At 40.1% G+C, this 22891-nt stretch overlaps 1 protein-coding gene across 6 annotated transcripts; it reads left to right on the forward strand.

The window, feature by feature from the left end:
- Positions 1–779: 779 nt before the first annotated feature.
- On the forward strand, positions 780–21085 carry slc5a3b (solute carrier family 5 member 3b). 6 transcript variants are annotated; one of them, XR_005076776.1, is made up of 4 exons: positions 780–1298; positions 16129–16240; positions 20035–20193; positions 21023–21085. XR_005076776.1 is itself a non-coding variant. In XM_037108719.1 (2 exons), exon 2 carries the CDS (start codon positions 5564–5566, stop codon positions 7691–7693), a length of 2130 nt encoding a protein of 709 aa, XP_036964614.1. In that variant the 5' UTR covers positions 885–1298; positions 5290–5563; the 3' UTR covers positions 7694–7736. The 6 variants fall into 6 exon arrangements, 3 of the variants coding, with proteins under 3 accessions (XP_036964614.1, XP_036964616.1, XP_036964615.1); XR_005076774.1 differs by having other exon boundaries at positions 20035–21079; XR_005076775.1 differs by lacking the exon at positions 16129–16240 and having other exon boundaries at positions 20035–21079.
- Positions 21086–22891: the final 1806 nt, after the last annotated feature.

Below are 22891 nucleotides of genomic sequence, written 5' to 3' on the forward strand. Positions count from 1 at the left end.
GCCAGTAAAACCATATGGACTATGCACAATAGATACTTAGAATATTATTCATGCTGGGCCATGAGTTCATCCTTCTATTGCTCTAAAATGACAATCATTTCCTCTGATCACTTCCTTTGGTCTGTATGAATAGCTGAGTCTGTGCCAGGCCACATGTGAAACTAAAAACGTGCGCCAAGTATGGACAACATTTTATCTCTTATATGCAATATTACTGACACACGTGATGAGAATAAGAGACATTTTGAATAAATTCTTCTTCAGAGAGCATGCAATTGTCAGTTTCTAGATTGCTCCAGATTACAGGCACCTCCATGTAATCTGATTAGCTCGTCAAAGGTGTCTAGTAGTTTCTTTGTTTTGCAACAGATCAGGGGAATTAAAGCGGTTATTTCAGGTTAATTGGACACGTTTGCATCTACTTGTGGCTGCATGCTGAGGAAGATAGGCTGATCTTAATTAGATTATATCATATAATGATATCGTGTTGTGTTATTACGGTGCATGAAGTTAATACAAAGTTGGATGCAAACAGTCGCCAATCCATGCATCGGTGTACATGAACACCTGTAGACAAGTCTGCATCTTCAACATAGCATTGTAATGCTTTAGTATCCAATTCCCACCAGTTTGATAAAATATATACGTATAAATAGTGTGTTTTAATTCATATATATATATATATATATTTTTATATAAACCTGACAACACAGTTACACAACCTGTGCCTGGAGGGTGGGTGTGTGTTTGGCATCTCTCCGTGCTTGACAGTAGCTGAATTAAAACACACCTGTACAGTGCTTTGTTTTATTATTATTTTTTTAAACTTGAGAATGCATGTCGACACACGTGCCCGTGATAATTGGCTGAAGCACCTTCCAGAAGCGTTTTTTTTTTTTACCACAGATACGTGACGTGCTGGTGCGGGGCGTGGATCTGAACGAGCGCGTTATAAGTGGGAGAGACACGCGGCATTGTTGGACTGGGTGTCAACAGCTCCTGGGACCACAGACAACAAGCAGAGAAGATAACTCGGCTGCCCACCGTTTAATCCGCACTTTTTTTTCTGGACACGGAGCAGTGCTCGGTAAGCGGAGCCATCTATCCCAGGGGGTCTTCTTCAGGAGGGAGTCACTTCTCCTCCTCCTCTTCCTCCTCCTCCTCCTCCTCCCTCCATCCACATCTCTCCTTCAGCCGGGTAACGTGACAGTGTCGTTTAGCATCTTGTATCGCTTGTGCTAACGCGAGCTAACAAAGGTACTTCTTCAGTGCCTATCTGGGTCTAAACAGCGGGGCCGGTGAGTTAAGTGCGTCTGGAGCATTAAAGTGGCTTTTTACTCTATTAAAACGTGTGTCATTGTTAAGCTTGTTGTTTTGGTAAATGGCAGTTTCTCTGTCATTCATTATGTGTGTCCTCAGCAGCTGTAGAGACGTCAACCGGGGGCAGAAATGCTTGAAACACCTGAGTTACATTATATTGAAGACTCGACTGCGTGTTTACAGTTCATATACGAATCAGGAAGTGCCTTTTAAGATGTGTAACAATGAGGAATACTAATGCTCCTTGGAGATGCGCAGCGTTTTTGCAGTCGGATGAATGAGTGACTGTTCTAGAAATTTCCCTCCGCCTCATACAGTAGGAGCATCTGTGCGCTGCCCGCCGCCTGGCCGCGAACTGGTTTTCGCCTCCCCTTTGTACTCTCAAAGGTAGTCTCAGGCTCACTGCCACAGCTGGCCCATTAATTAATGAGCCATTGTTCTGATCGTTAACTATCCATGGCACGCCACTGGTCCCGCCATGGCTTCACCTGCATCCCCACACAGCTGGATTTGGTATTGTGTTCATTGTTATGCCTCAAAGCAGAAGGTGAAGCATTTGGCCTAGCTGTCTCCCTTTAAGATGTGTGAACCTGCGTACCTTTAATCTGAACGGTTTCTCAGTTGTTAAATAAAGGAAGCCGGGGGAAAAAAACCGAAAAAGTCTGATTTGCATAGGTTTTGGAGCTTGCTACACTTAAAGGATAAGTGCGCTGACGAATTAAGTGGTTATCTGCTCAGGTGCATGCTGATGGAAAGACGGCAGAAGTTTCTCAGGCTCCGCTAAACATTTCTGGAGCTTCACAGGAAAACAGGATTGCGGCATTCTCCTTAACAGCTGAAGTAAATGGGGACTTGTTTTAAAACGGAAAATAAAACATTAAAGGGCTCCATACACCTCGTCCAGCCTAATCCAAATCTCCAGAAGCCCAGAAAGCTCAAATTGCGCCGTTCGCGAGCTTGTGCATCCATTTCAGACAGTGTGCTTTTTAAATATTTTAGCTCAGCAGCTACTGTGAAAGTTACGTCTTAAAAAAGGGGTGAGGCTCCAGAAATCATTTGTGAACTAAAAAAACTTAACCCAACTTTCCATTGGTATGGTTGCATGCTGAGGAAGATTTGCTGAGTTTAATGTGATTCTAATATATCATATACGATATTATAATGTGAAAATAAGGTGTACAAAGTTAATACAAAGCTGGATGAAAACAATCACCAATATTTATCTATATAGATATCTGTAAACAAATCTATATTTTCAACCAAGTATAATAATGCTTGTATATCCAATTCCCATCGGTTTCATACAATATATAGGTGTAAATGATTTGTTATTAAAAAAAACACACAAAAAAAATGGAAACACAGTAGTCAGTTCTCTTCCGTGGTTAGACAAGCTGTGTCTGGAGGGTGGGTGTCTTTGGCATCTTGTCGTGAATGACAGTTGTTGAATTAAAACACACCTGTCCTTCATGAATGACAGTTGTTGAAGTAAGAAATACCTGTCCTTGTTATATTTTCTTTATTCTAACGTGCAAGTTGACACATATGCCTTCAAGAAATTAGCTGAAGCACGTAACTTAACCTGACTTTCCTTCAGTATAGGGGTGAGTAAGACAGGATTTTTATTTTGGGTTGAACTTATCTTTTAAGGGTATAGGTAATTCTTCCCTCTCTGGGCTTCATGCATGTCAGCGCTGGTTTGCCTTGCTATCTCTCTTGCCTTCTGAATACCTGGCACAACTTTATTATAGCAGTACTACGGTTTCATCTTTGATTGAGCCTTGCTTTATCTGAGTCAGTGATCAGTTTAGAAAGGGGAAGAATGGAAGAATTACACTTATTGTTTTTGTTTAACTAAAATATACAAATTAGCTTGGGCTAGTAGTATCCCTGTGGTACTGGCAGGGCCATATTTGTAATCATTTTTGGAGCGATCTAAGTGAGGGCTGTAGAAGTAGGTCCTGGCATACTATGATGGTAGTGATTATGTTTCAATTTCACATTATGTAACTTTGCAAAAAAAATGTATGAATCTTTTGAATGACTTTGCTGTTGTTCAGAGCCAGAGTCTCTTGGACAGTTTATGGTGAACACATGGAGTGTATCCCTTGATGATGACATGGTAAAATGCAAACAAAGACTTCTTTTATTGAGAGGAATGGTTATGCATAAAGCCTGGTTGTGAAGACAAACCCGTGGGGTTATTTTCGACCATGCATGGCAGGCTGAAACCTCAAGGGGCCAGACATCCAAGTGTGTGTGTGTGTGTGTGAGTAAATGGACAAAAAACAGATGTGCACACATTACCATGCTTATTTTACCCCTTGCTGGCATAGGAACTCGATTTGATCCACCTCACATTTATGTATTATCTATTGAATTTGAATTATTTAGCAGAGGTTAGTAGCATACAATTAGATGTAAGTTCATGGTTTGACCTCTAGCATGAGGTAATTTTGTGTGATTAGGTAATGTCCTGTTGTGTCCTGTTGCATCTCTCTACTATTCATGGCCTAAACCATAAAATGTAGTGCCGCAATTTTATTAAAGTGGTGTTGATGATAAGTATAGTCAATTAGAGCAAAAACATTTACAGTTTGTATTATATTGACCAAGAAAGCTGAGTTCTTCTGCTTGTGGAATAATGCTGGCAATGCCCATGTGCACCAGGATGTATTGAGCTGATGTCCATATCCACTGAGCAACAAGTTGCTTGGTCCTAGTCAGACTTACTCAATGTTGCAAATCGGAATAATTCCTGACGTTTGACCCCTTCTTCATACAAAGTAATATTGTTATCTTCAGGACAAGACCTCGAAATAAATTACACAGCAGCAACACACACAGGCTACCAGCAAGGAGCACAACAGGCTTCTGCATAGCAATGAAGCTATGATGCTAGCTGAGCTAACACTGCAATTTAAAGTACAAAAAGCACCATTAAAAAACAACTAGAATGCCACACATTGCCTTACCAACAGCAGGAATTCAAAATCTTGAAGTCCAGTAGCTGAAAGCATGCAGGATATTGAAATGTGCCAAAGAATATGTACATAATTGGGATCAATGTTATAAAGATTTAAATATGTGTGACTGTGTCAGCATTCACTAATTTCATCCAATGTTCTACCTTCATTATGTACCTGACTTGACTGTTCCTCAGTATTACAACATTAGTACAACATTGCCTCAAACTGTAGCCAATTAGCACAGCACAACAAAAATAACAACAACAAAAAAAGCCAGGGGGCATCCTTGGAAACCCTGAGGCAAGGATTAGAAATAGAAGCTGAAATAGCCTGTACTTCCTCCTTGACAACACTGGTGTCAGAGGAAGAACAGATTTTGTAGCATGTAACTTTTTTAGTCAGTACAGAATGCACTAAAGAAGTTCTTTCTTATACCGTATTGACTACTCACCAACTCTGATGCGACATCCACAAAAACATGGAAAATTGTGCCTGTATGACTACCTATATACAAGTATGTCTGTTATTAGCGTGAGGTTGCAAAGATAACACGTCAGGACACGTATTAGGTAATGAAAGAAATACACAATTCTTGGCTAGATGTTTTTGTTCCTTCTTGACTCTTCTTGATTTCTTACGTAATTCTCTTAATCTGTCTTTGAAGATTTTACAGTGGCATGGCTTGAGTTCTTTGTGTTAAAAAGATTAAGGAGGAAAGTCATACGTAGGTTAAACCCATGGACTGGCACTGGAAAAGTACTGCAAGTCTTATTTTAGTCCCATGATTTATAGTGTGCTATTTCTCTCCTTAGTGATTTTGATCATTTTCTGTGATATGATGTTCAGTTTGACTCTTGTAAATTTTAATCCCACTTTGCGTTTTTTTACCTGCTCCTGTTCAGGGAGGCTGTTATAAACGTTCAAGCATTTTTGTTCGGTGTGTTTCCCTCTCAAATAAGGCTCTAATGAGGTGTTTTTCTTTGTCTTTGCTGTCTTGCAGGAATATTTACTCTAGGCTTTACTAGACCAGAGGCCCACAGCATCCTCCTCTAAAACTAGAACGACCTCAGTGCCGGTGGATAACCCCCTCCGAAGCACGTCTAGTGAATTTGACCTGACGGTGGATACTACAGCTTCCATCCAGACAGCAAACCAAAGCAGAGCATTTCCATTGCTCCTTTTTTTGACAATTATATCCATAACTTTGACTGTTTGTGTACACTTTTTTTGCAAGGACTCGTATAGTTGTAAGATTTTTTTTTGGATCTGTAAAAATGGGTCCTGGAATGGAAGCAGCGGACATAGCTGTGGTAGCACTGTATTTTATCTTGGTGCTAATCATTGGGTTTCTTGCCATGTGGAAAGCCAATCGCAGCACTGTGAGTGGCTACTTCCTGGCTGGACGCTCCATGACGTGGATAGTGATAGGTGCATCACTCTTCGTCAGCAACATTGGCAGCGAACATTTCATAGGCCTGGCTGGGTCAGGAGCAGCAAGTGGCTTTGCTGTTGGAGCATGGGAATTTAATGCACTTCTACTTCTGCAGCTGCTTGGCTGGGTGTTCATCCCTGTCTATATCCACTCGGGAGTCTACACCATGCCCGAGTACCTGTCAAAACGCTACGGCAGCAACAGGCTGAAGGTTTACTTTGCTTCCTTGTCTGTGTTACTTTACATTTTTACCAAGCTGTCTGTGGATTTGTATGCTGGCGCTCTCTTTATTCAGGAGTCCCTGGGGTGGAATCTTTATCTGTCTATTTTTCTGCTCATCAGTATGACTGCACTGCTCACTGTCACTGGTGGATTGGTGGCAGTAATGTACACGGATGCACTTCAGGCAGTGTTGATGGTAGTTGGAGCCCTAACCTTAACCACAATCAGCCTAATCAAAGTTGGTGGGCTAGAGGGTGTCCGAACTAAGTACATGCAGGCAGTTCCTAATGTTACTGCAATAATGGCCTCTGGAAACTACACCTATTCTCCCTCCTGTCGCATTGAGCCAAAACCAGACTCTCTACGCATCCTTCGAGGTCCCCTGGATGAAGACATTCCATGGCCAGGATTCATTCTGGGCCAGACCCCTGCATCTATTTGGTACTGGTGTGCAGACCAAGTCATCGTTCAGAGGGTACTAGCAGCTAAGAATATTGCTCACGCTAAGGGCTCTACACTCATGGCTGGATTTCTCAAGATCCTGCCCATGTTTCTAATAGTTATTCCAGGAATGATCTCCCGCATCTTGTTTGCTGACGAGATCGCCTGCATTGGGCCTGAGCACTGCATGGCTGTGTGTGGTTCACAGGCCGGTTGTTCAAACATTGCCTACCCACGGCTTGTCATGGCAGTGATGCCCGTGGGACTCAGGGGACTGATGATGGCGGTCATGATTGCGGCCTTGATGAGTGATCTAGACTCGATCTTCAACAGTTCAAGCACCATCTTCACACTGGACATCTACCAAAGTCTTAGACAGAAGGCGTCTCAGCGCGAGCTGCTGTTTGTGGGCCGGATATTCGTTGTGATAATGGTGGCAATCAGCATTGCCTGGGTCCCTGTAATTATTGAAATGCAAGGTGGACAGACGTACCTCTACATCCAGGAAGTTGCTGGCTACCTCACTCCACCAATCGCTGCTCTCTTCCTGCTTGGTGTGTTCTGGAAACGGTGCAATGAGAAAGGTGCATTTTGGGGAGGCATGACTGGTTTCATACTGGGTACCCTCCGACTCATCCTAGCTTTTATTTACCGGCAGCCTCGCTGTGACCAGCCAGATGATAGGCCTTCCTTCATCGTCAGTGTTCATTACATGTATTTTGCTGCTGGGCTGTTTTGGATTTCAGGATTGGTAGCGGTGGTGGTTAGCCTCTGCACCTCCCCACCAGATGAGGAGCAGGTTCGCACAACCACAGTCTGGGGGCTCCGCAGCATTGAAAGAGTCCCCATGAAGGACCGTGAGGAAATTTACAGACTGACTGTGAAGAGTCATAATACTGGTGATGGTAGCCTTCATAAAGAACTTCCCACGGATGTCAGAAAGGAGAAGTGTTTGGATGGGGCGGATGTCAAACTCTTGGTCCCGTCCACTGAACACGATCCCGCAACCCCTAGTTTGGAGACATCCCCTACCACCACCCCTGTAGAACGATTTGGTAATGGAAGGATGGAGATGAGCAGAGCAGAGGAAGGCTGCCATGGTAATGAAGAGACTAGCAGGTGTCTGCGTGTACTGGAATGCCTCTGTGGATGTAAGGAGGGCCCACAGAGCACACAGCAAAAAGTAGTACAGGAGGTAGACATTGCAGAGATGCTTTACGAGCCACCTAGAGTTAAAATTCTGCTCAACTTGGGTCTGATGCTCGTCTGCTCTTTGGGCATCTTCATGTTTGTTTATTTCTCACTGTAGTTGAACCCTGCACTGAACTAAAGGGGACTGGGGGGGGGGGGGGGGGGCTTTTATTAAGCGGGGCGTGACTTGGGGGATTGGGAGTTGCAAACAAACAATGGAATCTCCAGAGATTTGAGCAGCTCTGTCTGTAATATTTACAGTTGTCTTTCTGTAGCTCTCTAACAGGGATCGAAGCATAATCTAATCATTTTTTTAAATGATTACACTTCTCCATATGAGAAAAATTATACTCTTTTATGACTATGAAGCTTATTGGCACTGGTGTGTCCATTTTGTACAGCGCTTGTCGTTAGCTAATCCTGCATTCAGAATATCTACTGAAATTTTCAGAATTGTTGTCCTCAAAGTTAATTTAATATTTGCCTTACACGTATATGCATTTGTCCTCCTTTTTTGTAAGGTAAAACCCAAATGTATTCTGTGATTTAAGCTTTTTTTTTCCACTACTGCTGAGAGTTTGATTTAGTCTACTGGAGGTATTGCATCAAAACTTTTTTGTCAAGCTTACAGCAGATATCTGATATTTACAATATGTGTGTGTTTTGCAGCACAGTAAATGAAGAGATGAAGCACAAGACTAAAAATGAACATTTTTTTTATTTGATAAACAAGTGTTTTCATCTGAGAAGAAGAACTAGCCAAACTTAGTATACAATAGAATGGTACTTATTCGTTTTGATTGGCTGTTAAATGTGTTGTTACTGTGAGGGACTTCATATATTGCATTTTCTACTACTGTGTTTTTGTTAATTTTTTTGTGGCTGTATTCTGTGTTACATTTGAAAACAAACATGCAGCTTTTAATGCACTACTATTGTATCATAACAAAAAGCCACAAGTACCAATGTTTATCTTTCTGTATCACTTTATTTTTATGCGTATCTCTCATGTTTCACATTGTTGAAATGTGTGTTGAGTCTGTTACATTATTTTTACGTGTACAATAAAATTCAGGGCTCACTGGATCACTCACTATATACATTTCCCCATATAGTAGGTTATCTCTTGTGTATCTACTGTGTGTCAATGTACATTTAGTGCACTGCAGAGCTGAAATGTCATTTAATCTTGTTTGAAGTGCATCTTTCATAAACCTCTTACCAAACGTGTCTTATTGTGCAATGGGTTAGGGTTAGCGAAAAAAAAAAAAAAAAGTCAGAAAACAAAAAATATACACGTCCTGAAAATTTTGTTCAGTGAATACTACATTTGTTTGAAGCCATTTGATGTATCAGCTTTGTCATGTTGTACAATTTCAAAGAGAATGATAATGCAACGCAGAAATGACATTTCTGACATTTGTTGCAGGATTAGCACATAACTGGATTTGCATACTCATGACATTATCAAGGGTTCAGCTAGGTGCCTAAAGTTGCTTGCCTTCTGGATTGTCATTATTTCCACAGTGCAAGGTGTCCACACATCAGCACCCCCAGAATACAGACATAAAGATAAACTTTTTGTTCATGTATTTTGGAATTTGACCACATTGTTGAATAACCTCAGTCCAAATGTTGGTGTTATAATGTGACAAGCCAATCCTTATTAATGTCAGGCATATATGATGCATAACATGTGGAGGGTTGATAAGTGATGATTGCTCTATGGGAAAGAGCTTTAAAAACCTTTCTTTCTGAGAGAATATATGTTCTTATTTTTATGGATTTTATTTTTAGAGACTTAAAATAAAGTTTCTGTGGAGACAAAAAGACATGTGGGCTCATTCTTTATGTTGTGACAAAAAACTACTTTATGACTTGAAGTCAGTTTTGCTCAACATTAACATCCACTTGATCTAAAATGATATTTCAATGTGCTTTAGGGCTCATGCAAAGTGATTTGATGACTTGTGTACTCAAGGATATTGCAACACTAGGAACATTCTTTATTGATCATGTGATTATCAGCTGGCTTCAGTCTAAGCATCTGTTTTACTGAAATTTCAAAATGAGAGCAGAATAGCATTGGCTATTTATCACATGTAGTTATGTTGGTATTGACTCTTTTGAATAGCTCCATTATTTCCAGTGATATTTCAGTGATATATCATGCAACTTGTTCACATGTGTAGTGACTGGTTGTTTTCAAAATGCACCCAGTGTGTTCCCTATATATTTTGGGGCTTTCAGTTATTGTTGGCCAGGGTTATATAAACCCCAGCAAGTCTTTATTAATCTGCTCAAAGCCAAAAGAGGATTGGGTGACTGCAGGAGTCTTTACACAAGATTCAACCAATCAAAAAGGCAGGATCAGTGGCTTACAAATCTCCGCTTCTTACCAGTTTAGCTCCATACATCAGTTTGTCCTCAGTTGACCAAACCTCATGACTCTGTAACTTTCCATAATGAAGTAAGGAGATTAAAAGTCACCCTGTGACGATACACTTTGAAATGCAATCTGATTTATTAGGAAGCACAGTGTCAATTCCCAGACTAACCAATTTCATAATGCTACATATGGTTAAGTAATGTGATGACACAACTGTATACCGTGTTTATAAGAGTGACACAGTCAACACTGTGGAACTTATCTCTTTTAGTCAGCTGGTGGCATTAAGGGGTCTTGAAATCTGTTCCTATTTAGACAGTGACTCATATCACTGATGTCCTATGACTCTCCATAGCAACAAGTTAAAATGTAGCATACACAGTGAGGGAAGTGTGTGGGTAGCGAGCGGAAATAAATTCAAATTAATGACTTTACCTTGACCAAAGAAGGTTAATAAGATACTTTATAGTAATTTGCTAAGTGGAATTTTTTCTTTTGGTGTCACCTTACTTTCAGTCCTGACTTGATCTCAGGAAGAGGACACTTCTTTCATGATAGTGCATGGAGGTGTGATTAATGCTGGTGCATCAGACATTCAACCATGAGCTTGAATGACTAAATGTTTCAGCATACAAGGAGGACCTTAATTCACCTCTGGTTGAAGAGAGCTACACCCATTCAGCCGGGTGTCAAGTAAATCACTCACTGATTGATTCATTCAAGAGTAAATGTTTTTTCAATGTTGTTTCTGATCAGACAGTTATCTACTATGGTAACTGAGGCTATATTCCTTTCAGTGCTGTGGTTGTGTATAGACCTACAGTGACAAAACCACAAAATTTTAGACTTGAAGACTATTTCTTTTTTTGACTTAAGTAGGCTTTGTAAATGTCAGGAAGTGACAAAATAGAATATCGCAATATTCTTGACCAAATAGGCCCTACTTTGATATTAATATTGCAAACTCATATGCAATGCGGTTATAATGACTGAAGAGAGTAAAGGTGAGTATTATAACTTAGAAGTAGGCTGGTAAGTGTAGAAAATTACATCACTTTACTGTACTGCAGCCTTATAAAACAGAAAAGACAACACTGTTATATTACAAATTAACAATATCCAGAATCTAATACCATACATAGTCTCATATTATGATAATGATATATATCAGATATCTTACATCATTATAATATCTTCGAAGTGATGACAATTTCTTCTGAGGGGAATTTCAATTTTAACCTCAACCCATTCAGTATATTACTGAAAGCCATATCGGTGAACTTGCTGATGGCACTAGAGGGGAAAGTCAGAGGATGACAGAAGTCACAAGCATAAATCCTATGAGTAACATGAGTCTAGTCAGGTGAATTCAAACATGTTCATCCTCTGGGTACCATGGATACAGTGGGCTATCTGTACCAAATTTTAATGCCAGTCAGTGAAATAGCTGTTGAGATATTTCAGTAAAAGGCAGGAATATCTTCATCATCATTATTGTCAATATTGGTATATTCTGACACCTCTAATTTAGTTTTCAGATCATAAAAATCTGTGCAAAATTAGATGAAATCAATTTGATCTTAATTGAAATTTAGCAGTGTGGAGAAAAGTGGTAGACTGACAGAGCAACAGTGCCATTCCATATAGCTTCACACTTCAAACATGCTACTTATTTGACTTTTTATTACCTTTATTTTAACCTTCACTCGGTTGGTCAAAACATATTACATTTTACAGATTTGGGATTCAAATCTATGAAATATAGCATTTTAGATGGATTTGAAGTAGCTCACCGAACCAGCTACAATAATACATGCATCATACATTTGCACAGTGAGTACTTTTACCTTTGATACTTTAAGCACGTTCTGTTACTTGCACTTTGACCTGAACACTGATCTTACAAAAAGCACTTCTCCTTCCTATGAGCAGATCTACTTCCACCACCTCTTTAAGTTGGACAGATGAATAGTTCTTATGTAATAACACTCATCTAATGAACACTACCTGTGCCCAATAACCTCTACACCTGTTTCCCATGTGCAAACCAGGACTACAGCCAAGACGCAACACATTTTGATCTTATAGCACTGTAATTCAAACCGGTTTGACTCGTCTTTGTCATTTATCATTCTGCATCTCTTGCGGTCTTTGTGAGCTCAGCAAACTACCAAACGCCACCTGACTCACACCCTCCCTTTTTCCCAAGAGGAAACTAATGATATTGTCCTTGTGGAAAAGTACTGGCATCCAGGCCATGGCTTTGTTCATTGTCTATTCTGGACAGTGAAAACACAAACAATAGTCTGAAACAAATGCTACAAATGGCCTCACAGGGTTGGAATGATGATATTATCAGAGTGGATTCATAAGGCTGAATGCATTCTAAATGGCCAAATGGCTATGCCAGTAGCTATGTGTAACATGCATAAAAGAGATGAAGAAATATAGCCAATTCATATGAATGTAAATATGTATTGTATGTTATTTTTACGCAGGCATGCAACGTTGATCTGAATATTAGGACCTATCCATGCATAAGTCATTTTCAAATTGAGGTTAAATATATTTGAACAGCAACAGCATAACAGCATATCAGTGTCAGGTGAACTCTGTGAAGGATGAGATGATATTTGTTTGCCTAAAGGCACGCTGAGCTAGGTCTTTCCCCACTGGAACACCATAACGTGAATATGACCCATTTAGTCTTTTTGTCACATCCTATTGGTAGCCTGCATCAGTTTCTGCAGTGACCCAGCTGTCTTTCTCTGTTATGTCTTCCTGTTATGACTGTTTGGGGTCTTTCAGGGTGGTGATCTTTCAGCACAGGATGTAAAACAAAGCAATGTTTTCTTCATGCCCATAACTTTACGGAAATTTACGACTACCTGAGAGGTACAACTCAGGACAAAAATGCCACCTATTCAGCTTCATGAGATTTGCTGGCCTGACTCATACACCAAAAAAGTTCTACCCTGAACATAAATATACAAAACGGCTCAATAGATTAAGAGAGCAGTAGTATGAGTAGTATGTGAGCTAGACAGTGGCCACAGAGAAGGATCTGCATTAGTGTGACCAAAGCGGTGAATCATCCATACCTTTTTTTTTTTTTTTTAAGATATTTTTTTGGCCTTTCTGGCTTTATTTCGATAGTACAGGTGAAGAGATAGACAGGAAACAGGGTAAGAGAGGGGGAGTGACACGCCGCAAAGGGACCCGGGCCGGGAGTCGAACCCGGGTCCGCTGCAGAGCCTCGGCACATGGGTCGCGCGCTACCGACTGAGCTATGCGGCGCCCCAATCATCCACACCTTGGCACAAATTTCGTGTTAACTGAGTTGAGGTGCAGGCTTCATCATGTCCTCTCTGCTCTGTGTGTGTGTGTGTGTGTGTGTGTGTCAGTAGTTCAGCCCCGACCTGCAGCTCACACAGACGGAGCAGGTCCGGGGAGATGAGGAATCAATGCAACCTGGTTGCCGCGTTTCTATAAAGTCAAGACCTTGCATTGGTGGGTCTACACCACTGGCCAAAAATTGGCACACAGAATGTCCCGAGCACAGCAAAATAAGAAAGAGGGTGATCGAGAGAGGTTGTTTTTGTTTGTTTCTCTACAAAGCTTTTAAAGTAACTTGAATGTTATACCTTAAATGGTTGTGCTTTCACTCTGGTATTTGTTTCATGCTTACAGGTGTGGCATATTGCCTTTAACTCCATATGTTTCTGACAACACAGAGGCAACAGCTGGGTATGACAGCAATGATTTGCAGTTGGAAAAAAGCTGACGTCTCTCTCGTTCAAAGATGCAAATTTCCCTTTGGAGATGTTTCGGGCCGAAATGATGCGATCATTTTTTCATTAATTCATTCATATTTCATTTATTTTGTTTTATTTCTGCATATGGTTTCACTTTTACCAGGAGCAGGACAAAAAAACTTATATCACCTGCCCCATTCTAAATACTGACAAGGATTACTGCAGGTACAGGTGGCCAACCTCTCTATATTTACCTTCACTTTGTTTTCAGATAATAAATCCAGCAATACATACTCAGATAAAATCAATTACCATCATCTAAAAGTAACTGTAACTCAATACATTCTTGTATTTTTCCTTATACATTCTTTTAAATTGAATAACATTTGAGCAGCACTGCAATTAAAGGAATGGAGTCATGGTTATAAAGACCAAAAACAACTGAAATGACAGTGACAGATCTGATTTGGAGCCAGTCATAATTGTCATACCAAGTTGAAGCAAAATACATATTAGACATAAAAAGCAGCAGTTCAGTTTGTTTTCCCATTGTAAGGAATACCAGTGTGGACTCACTTGTGTTTTGTCTTTTTTTCCTGTTGATCCATTTTGACCAAAACTGTCTTTGTTATTCATCCTTATTAGGGTGGGAACGGAAGCAGCCATGCTGGGAATGTGTAGTGACCTTTCAAATATATGGCAAAAACATAGTCAATACATTCCTGCCATTCCGCGTGCACAGCCCCAACTAAACTTTGACGGCATGCCTGGTATTCTGGCCTCAATGGCAAAAGGAAATATTTACCGCGCTTAGTAATAACAGCGGGGAAGATCAGTGTCTAGAGTCGGGACGTGATGAATGAGAATCAATGAAGCATACACTGGCGAGGCCTTTTCCCGTCAATCTGAGTCAAACTGAGTCAAATGGATCATTGACAACAACATTCTTGATTAGTAACACATCAACAGCACTGCTGCCAGAGTCTCAAGTGTAAACTGCTGATAAAGAGTGGAAACACATCAGTCAGTTATTGATATGAAAAATGAACAAATAGGTGAGGTTACGTGAATTAACTAAAGTTTTATCAGCAGTCGTCACTCTCGTGATCACGATGTATGCAGAGAAAAACGATCCTCGTCACGTTTGTCACGTGTATTGCATTGGACTATGAGCTCACTGCCACACCTCCCAGGAAACAGGTGAAGGTGTGTGGAAAAATTTATGACAGTAGGGGAGGGACATGGTGAAGTCTCCGGTTCAGAGAGTGTATAATATGTATAATACTTGTTCACTTGGGTTGCCAATACAGGGCCGGATCTTCACTCTCCTAATATTAGTTTAGACTTGTCTCTGAAGGAACTGCACAAGGGAAACAGTTTCACAACCTCCCACATATCCATTTCTATATGTATATATAAATCACAGTGTTATTGTTGACAATTAGTATTTTTTCCCCCCAATCTGTTAACAGAAGTTGAATTCAACCAATTTTGTGTAGGACATGAGGCACCAAAATACTGTAAGTTTCAGTGCTGATAAAACACCCAGGACAGGCCTCAAATCTAAAGAAGACCTAGGAGGTGGATTTGCGAAGTACATTTTTACAATTTAAGATAATAAGAGCTTAAGGTAAAAGTAACAGTTCATTCATTTGTCAAAAGGAGTTGTCAAACAAAAACTGAGTTATGTCCCTTTATGCTATATCATGGAAAAAAAATCAAGTGTGGAGGATGAATTTGACGAGTCTCACAGCCTGAAGAAAGATGCTGCTCTGTAGTCTGGTAGTAGATATTTTATGGATTTGCTGAAAATACAGTATAAATCAGATTAAAGTCCAAGATATGAAGCTATGCGTAAATTCAATCAGGAAGACAATCCTTATGTTGCTCATGATCCCTATTTCTCTTTCTCCCACTTCCCTCATAACCATCAGCTAATGCCACCCTCTTAAGCCAATCATATCATTGCTGCCAATCTTTGCATCAGTCCTCCACCCCACTGACCTAGTGCCCCAGGTCTGAGCTCACCAGAGGCCTCTTCACATCCATCCAGTTCAAAGCCTCTCACTTCATGCAGCCCCTTCACCAGTGACTAGACTTCATTAGGGGGCTCTATTCACAGACGTCATGATGGGGTCCAATCAGCAAAGACATTTTGCATATATTTACATATAGTACATTTTACACAAACTCACACAAGTCTCTTCTGATTTTTATATATATATATATATATATATATATATATATATATATATATATATATATATATATATATATATATATATATATATATATATATATATATATATATATATAATTTAAAGATATGATATGTAACCTTTCTGAATTCAAATGTCTATAAAAGGCTAGATGTTCATTATATGTTGTTATGTATTTACATCATCACAGATGTTTCCAGCAGTGTTCAGACCAGAGAAATCCGATTTTACTGATGGTCTCCTGAAATTTTTGGAGAGAGTCAGTGAGAGGAGAGAGTCAGTGAGGAAGTAAGTCTGCTAATGTAAGTATGTAGTATGAATAAAACAGTACCTAGTCTGTAAATGTTTCTGCCTAAGTCATGTAGATAAAAATGTTATCAGCACCTGTCCTGGTTCCATGCTGCTCATGTTCTTTGTTATATTTTGATTGAGAGACCACCTAGTGGCAGAAATTATACATTGTGTTTAAATGTCTTCTGTTTCTTGTCTCTTGTTTATGGTAGATAACTGCATGCATGTATATAATTAATATAATATTCAATATTTGGCAGCATTTCTTTTCAGTGAAACTAATGTACTGCAAATAAAGGTTTTGTACCATTACCAGGTTGGTTGTAATCTATATTATGGTTGGTTATAATCCTAAACATTACCCTTATCTGTCGGCAGAAAGCAGTCAAATTGGGTGTCAGTCTGCAAACATTCCTCTTTCATCAGAGATTTCCATCTTGAAAAGGAAATGCCAATGTTTATCCTTGTTTTATGCTATCTCTTGTCCCAACTGTGTAGTTTTTGCTTCTTCGACAACGATTCATGCTCCTGTGATTTTCTTGCACAAAACAAATACGATCTGCCAACCTTTGTCAGATTGTGGCTTCAAACTTCTCACAACACAAATTGTTTGATAGGAAAGAACATTTCCACCCAATAAATTTCAAAAGGGGACATTTGACACACTGGAGCTTTAAAGGACAACACAGTTTCATATTCTTTTACCCGGTGTTCTCGAGACCTTGTTTAAATATTTGAGTTTGAATTTCTTCTCCAAATCTATTTAAATGCAGCCTTAAGTACATACATAGAAAACTGCTATACTTCGGCTCTATCATGTCATTGTTTATAACAAGATAGCCATGTAAAAGTTAATAAAATGGCAGTTCTCTTTCCTGCTAAAAAGTAAGCTATGATGTTTGTGATTTGATGGCACTGATGATGCTTTGTCTCCGTCATGATTTCATCATTTTAATTTTTATTCCATTATATAATCATGTAACCCATGCTGACTCTGGTGATGCACAGAACCCTGGTTTATGTTTATGCTCTATGAATGACACAACGCCACGAGCACACATATCCACACACTAAGACACTTAACATGTGAGGTAACAGAACAAGCGTCCGGTGAATGTGTTCCTGCCCATGTGTGCAGTAGGCACTGGTATATGGTGTTAACTAGTGTCAATCTGCATTTCAGAGTTTATGTAACACTCATGCCTCACGGGGGTTTTATGCTTCATTAGCTCCAGTGGCACTGCCCTCTCTTTTGCATATGTCAGTCTTGCCTGGGGGTTTCCGTTGGTGTCCTGGGCCATGTCTGACCCCAGACATTTAATCCAGGCAGGCTTGTGATGATGTCATGTGGCCTTTGGTCAGTTCAGGCACAGTTTTGCTGTCTTTAGCTTGTTTACACCCATAGGGGGCTGTACTTCACAACTTTTTTTGATGTACTTTGGATCTGCCAGGTATTTGCATAATGTGGGCCCTTTTGCATATTTTCTGTGATCACACACTGTCATCGTACATCCTGCTCCCTTGTATAAGAAAAGTGTCTCTTATTTCTTGTGAATTTGAGGAGATCAAGAATACATACACAACGTTATCCAGTGGTGAACTTGCCCTCTGGAATACAGTGATAAATCCTGGTGGGCTGCTGCATTGCGAGTCTGATAGACCCTCAAAGCCATTACATTGTAACCAAACTTCTGGCCCTGTCTGTCTCTGGGGTAATCTTATATAAAAGTAAAGATATATATTTGATGCAATTATTATTCATGCATTCTTGTATGTTGTGTCCTGCTGCTCTTGTTGTTTGGTGTTGCAGGTGCTGACTGGATGGTTGAAGTGTATAAGCTTCTGAGGCCAGTGTGCTAGAAAAAGTTGGCTTTTGATTCTCATTCTCAACTTGTCAAATACTCACGCTTTGGGATTGTAGGACAGGTCAGTCACTCTCACAAAGCGTCAGTATTTGAGGAGTTTGGAGTGAGACTCAAAAATAAACCTTTCTTACAAATAGGACCTTTAAAAAAACACCCTGCAACCTCTCTCTCTGTGTGGGAGAGATTGTCTCCCAGACTGACCTGCTGACAGGCTTTTTTGTGTTCTCTTGGTTATCTGTATATACATTTTTGTAAATAAATCACCTTTCTCAGTTTCCAATATGTCTTGTGTCTCCATTTTTGTGCCAGCTTTTGAGCTAGGCTGTGACATAACATAATAAGGTACCATTTATAAAAGGTTTTTACGTTTTAGGTCATTGCTATATTCATGGTTCACACATGTTTTACAGACCATGGTTAAGCCGTTGTAAGAGCAACATTTAGTTTGCCAGGGTGTGAAATATCGCTCTGGTTGGTCAGACTATTTGCTGATTTGGACCAAAGGGTCCTTTACAAAGGGCGCCTTATTAGAAAGATTTAGAAACTGGTCAAGAATGATAATAAGAAATAATGCTAGAATGCTATAATAATCATTGGTTAATGTTATTTTGTTTATTTCTCAAGGAGAGTACATGTTAAAGGTGCAATATTTAAGAATTTGCCAAATGTTGAAGTCATACTCTAAACAAAGTGGGGTCAGCATATCATTAGATTGACAGCTAACTGCTGCTAACTGCAGTCAGGATCTGTAGCTGCCATTATCTAGTTAGCTTAGTTATCATTGAATCTAGTGGTCCAGAGTGAGAGCTTGGAAATAAAGAGTTTTGGCATTTACATGGTAAGCACAGGAGCATTGGACCAGAATAGACCAGAGCTAACTGAGAGAGATAGATAGAGATCGCATGCTAATGTCAGTACTTATCTCTGCAGCACAATACACACATATTGTGACTGCTATTTCTTTACAGTTTGTTGATAATTTAGGTTACTTTTGGCACGTTTTCAACTGAAAGTCTTTGCACATTGCACCTTAAATGAACATTATTGTAACAATGCCACAACTAGTCAAGAGGCCAGTTCTGTCGTTCCTGGCCAGGTGTCAAGTTGGCAACCTAAAATGAAGAAACAAGCATGTCAGTTACAGTGAAGCAGGACAAAGACATGGGCAGCAATAAAAGCAGAGGCTATTATGGTGCAACAAAGCAAAAGCAAACAACATAACAACTATCAAACACTAGCAAAGACAGATAAGAACACAGACAACCATAAGCAGAGACAGATATAAGAAACAGGACAACAGTAATGACAGTAACACTAATTTAGGTCAAGCAATGGGGAAGTTTTCTTGCATTATATCACGTTTTTTTTTTTTTTTGTGATTGCAAAAGATCTGTCTGCATGAGGGAAAGATAACAAAGCTGTTTAGGTTGATGCAGTATCTTGATCCTTCATTGTGAAAAGCATCAGATGTTCTGGTCCCCTGGTGTCAGTTCATTTCAACACACATTGTGTTGTAACGTGCTTTCGCCACACTGAGCCAACAGAGAAATTCCTGATCTTTTAAAGAAACATCAAGTTGTGAAACTTCAGATTACTGAGATGCCATCAGGACGTGCAGACGCTGGAAACTGACCAGAGTTCAAGAGAAACAGAGAAAAGAATCCACACTTCAATATTTTAGCATGCAAAATCTCACATTACAATATTTGCACTAACTCCTTCTCATGTTGCATTTGCAAATAGAATGCCTGGCACCATCCTATTGCACACAATCTCAGGGTCTGATGTTCCTGTGTTCGTCCACCGCTCCTTCAGGTGATGGAAGTTGACCAGTTACAAGGAAATTTTCAGATCCAGTTTTTCTGTGTGTGTGTGTGTTTGTGTATCTGTTTGTTTCTATGCTCTTTGTACACCCATTCCTCTCTTGTTTCACTTTGCAGAGCAGAAAGTCAGTGCAGCATCCACCCGCTGGCACCGCTGCAAAACACAACTGATCTGGGAACGATCAGAGGCGGTGGGAGTCGTCCGCTCCAGCGGTGCAGCTCTGAGGGGGAGAAACGCCGCCCCTCCAAACACAGGATCCAGTTTCAAGCATTCTTGTCAGCAAACAGATACAAAGCTGAAGTGTCCTTGAGCAAGACAATGGACCTTTAAAGACTTCAGTGCTGCTTTGTGGCTGACACTGATACCATTTACATTTAGGGCAATTATCAGAGACGCTTTTGTACAAAGCGACTTACAGCTGCACGTAGATTCATGAACCAATGGCAGATGCTACCATGCAAGGTGCCGACCAGCACACCAGGAGCAGCTTAGGGTTCAGTGTCTTATCCAAGGACACTTTGACATGCAGAACATGTCTAAACCCCCACTTCAACTCCTTACATAAACAGATGCCACACAACAATTCTAATTTGATAATTTGACAGTGAAGCAAACAAATCATTTTACTGCAGAAATGTAAGTGCAGAATGACTTCAGAATATGTTGCATCATACTGCCATCTAGAGGAAATTAAAGTAAAAACTAGAGACCAGGCTGTAGACTAAAACGCAATGTTTTCTTGTACTTTTCTCCCTCCGTGTGGGCAGACTGGGGACTACAGGGATAACCTCACCAGACAGCTACTCTCTAACCGGTCAGGTCGATATTCAATGATGTCGGACCCTGTTTTGCTGCCATAATTTGGGAAAGATTTGTGTATTTTCTTGGCAGGGTATTGTGACCTCCAGCACTCCCTTTCCTTTATCAGCTGCAGGAAATAGCAGCATTTTGTGTACTTAACACTTTCAAAGTCACCCTCCCACCCCGCTGACACACAAACTCAAAACCGACTGTTCAGCCAAGCAGAAAGATAACTAATGACTTTGTTTCTGACTCTAACCGGCTGTGCTCGCCTAACAGTGCCTCTTTATTCCTTTTGTTTAGTTTCCCTCCAAGGTGTCTTGATCTCCTGACCAATTTAACCCTGTGGCCTTCTTAACTCAAAAGGTATGTACAATACAGAAAAAGCTTGTTAACGAAGTTCTTTGCATTGTTGGTTGCACTTGAATGGGGCCTAGTAGTTAAACTAAACAACTTTGAAACAGTTGAAGGTCACTTTTTTTGGGCTCTTTTACACATTGCGCAATGTTTTAAAAACTCTTACATCACAGGACCAGTGATGGAAGAAGTTTTTAAATCTTCTTCTTAAAGCAGCATCGTATAACTTTTTTAAATCTTAAAATAGCAGCTTCCAAATCATGTTGATGGTAGAGTTTCTTGTGACAGGGACACCATTCACTTGTCACTTGTTTCTGCACTGTGTAACTTTAGTGAGAGGGTAGGATCACAACGTTACACACGTTTACTTCAACATACACGTTTTCAACACTTAACATTGTTATGATGCAATTTTGTTTGTAGTCAGTGCCTTCATTACATCTGACTGTTGCAGAGAAAACTAGCATAAAATCATCCTGTTTTCCCTCCAACTAGATGAGTCCACCCGATTGGTCCAACCTGACCCTTCACTTGGAGGAGTCCCTGACCAGTGCTTTGGGTAACTTCCTGAACAACTGGAGAAATAACGCGACGGCCGCAGCCAACGCTTTGGACAAGACTCTGGCTGAAGAGAACTTCAGCAACGTCATCTGGTATCTGGCGGTGATGATTGGCATGTTTGCCTTCATTATTGTGGCCATGCTGGTGAGCACGGTCAAATCCAAGAGGGGGGAGCACTCCAACGACCCCTACCACCAGTACATCAAGGAGGAGTGGACGCAACAAAGTGACATCATCAATAACTATTCAGCAAGATAATGCAGACAGAGACACATAACCCAGAACAAATCAGACGTATTTTCGAAAAAGCGGTTCTTTTTCAGTAGATGCTGGTCATGGTGTTCAAATTTGTAAAATAAATAATAAACTCAGATTGATTTTGTCTACCTACCTTGTGGTTTGGGTCTTCTTAGATCTGTAGATCTTTTAATCCATTAACATCAACAATACATTAGAATGGTCGTTCCCAACCTTTGATGACCTACCACCACTTATCTTCCATTTAGATTAATTCTTAAGGAAATGTGGTCCAACTGTCAGTTATATAGAAGTGATCATCGTTATTAATGCAATTCCAGTGACCCTAAAATGATAAAGTTAAAAATGGCTGAATTCCAGTCTGGACCACTAGCTGCATGGCTAATTGAGCTAATAAATTAAAAGCAGCCACAGTTCCTGGTTTCTCTGGTGATATGCTGCAACCCGCTTGTTTCAATATGAGTATAAATTAACATGTGGCCACTTTTTTACACATTGCACCTTTAAATTTAAACAATGTACAGCAATGTAGGAACAACAAGTTACATACCATGACTATTTATTAACTTTCTGGAACTAAGCTGAATCAAAGCTAATGAGTTCACTGATAAGCCTTTTCCACATGAGATAAATAAAGTGTTCATAATAACGCTTATAATGGCTGAACCACTTTCAGCTGCTTCCATTTTCGGTCCTGGTATTGTGCATCCTGGCTCGCTGTCACGCTATCTTCACTTACTGGGGGACTTGAACAGAACAGAGCCCTTGTTAATGTTATTAGTAACACCTGTGATTTTTCCACTGTGACAAGCCAAAAATGTCTGCTGAGAAAAAGGCTATGTACGACAAACCCCACACCACTTACAATCCCTTTTACCTGCTTATTTTATTCAGATTATTGTAATCATTATGTTATATTATTTTCCCAAAAGCCACATATACCACATATCCCCCTTGCAACTGGACATCAAGATTCTGGGAGGGGTATGACCTTAA

The sequence above is a fragment of the Acanthopagrus latus genome, chromosome 9 (genome assembly GCF_904848185.1).
Source record: "Acanthopagrus latus isolate v.2019 chromosome 9, fAcaLat1.1, whole genome shotgun sequence".
Lineage (NCBI taxonomy): Eukaryota > Metazoa > Chordata > Actinopteri > Spariformes > Sparidae > Acanthopagrus > Acanthopagrus latus.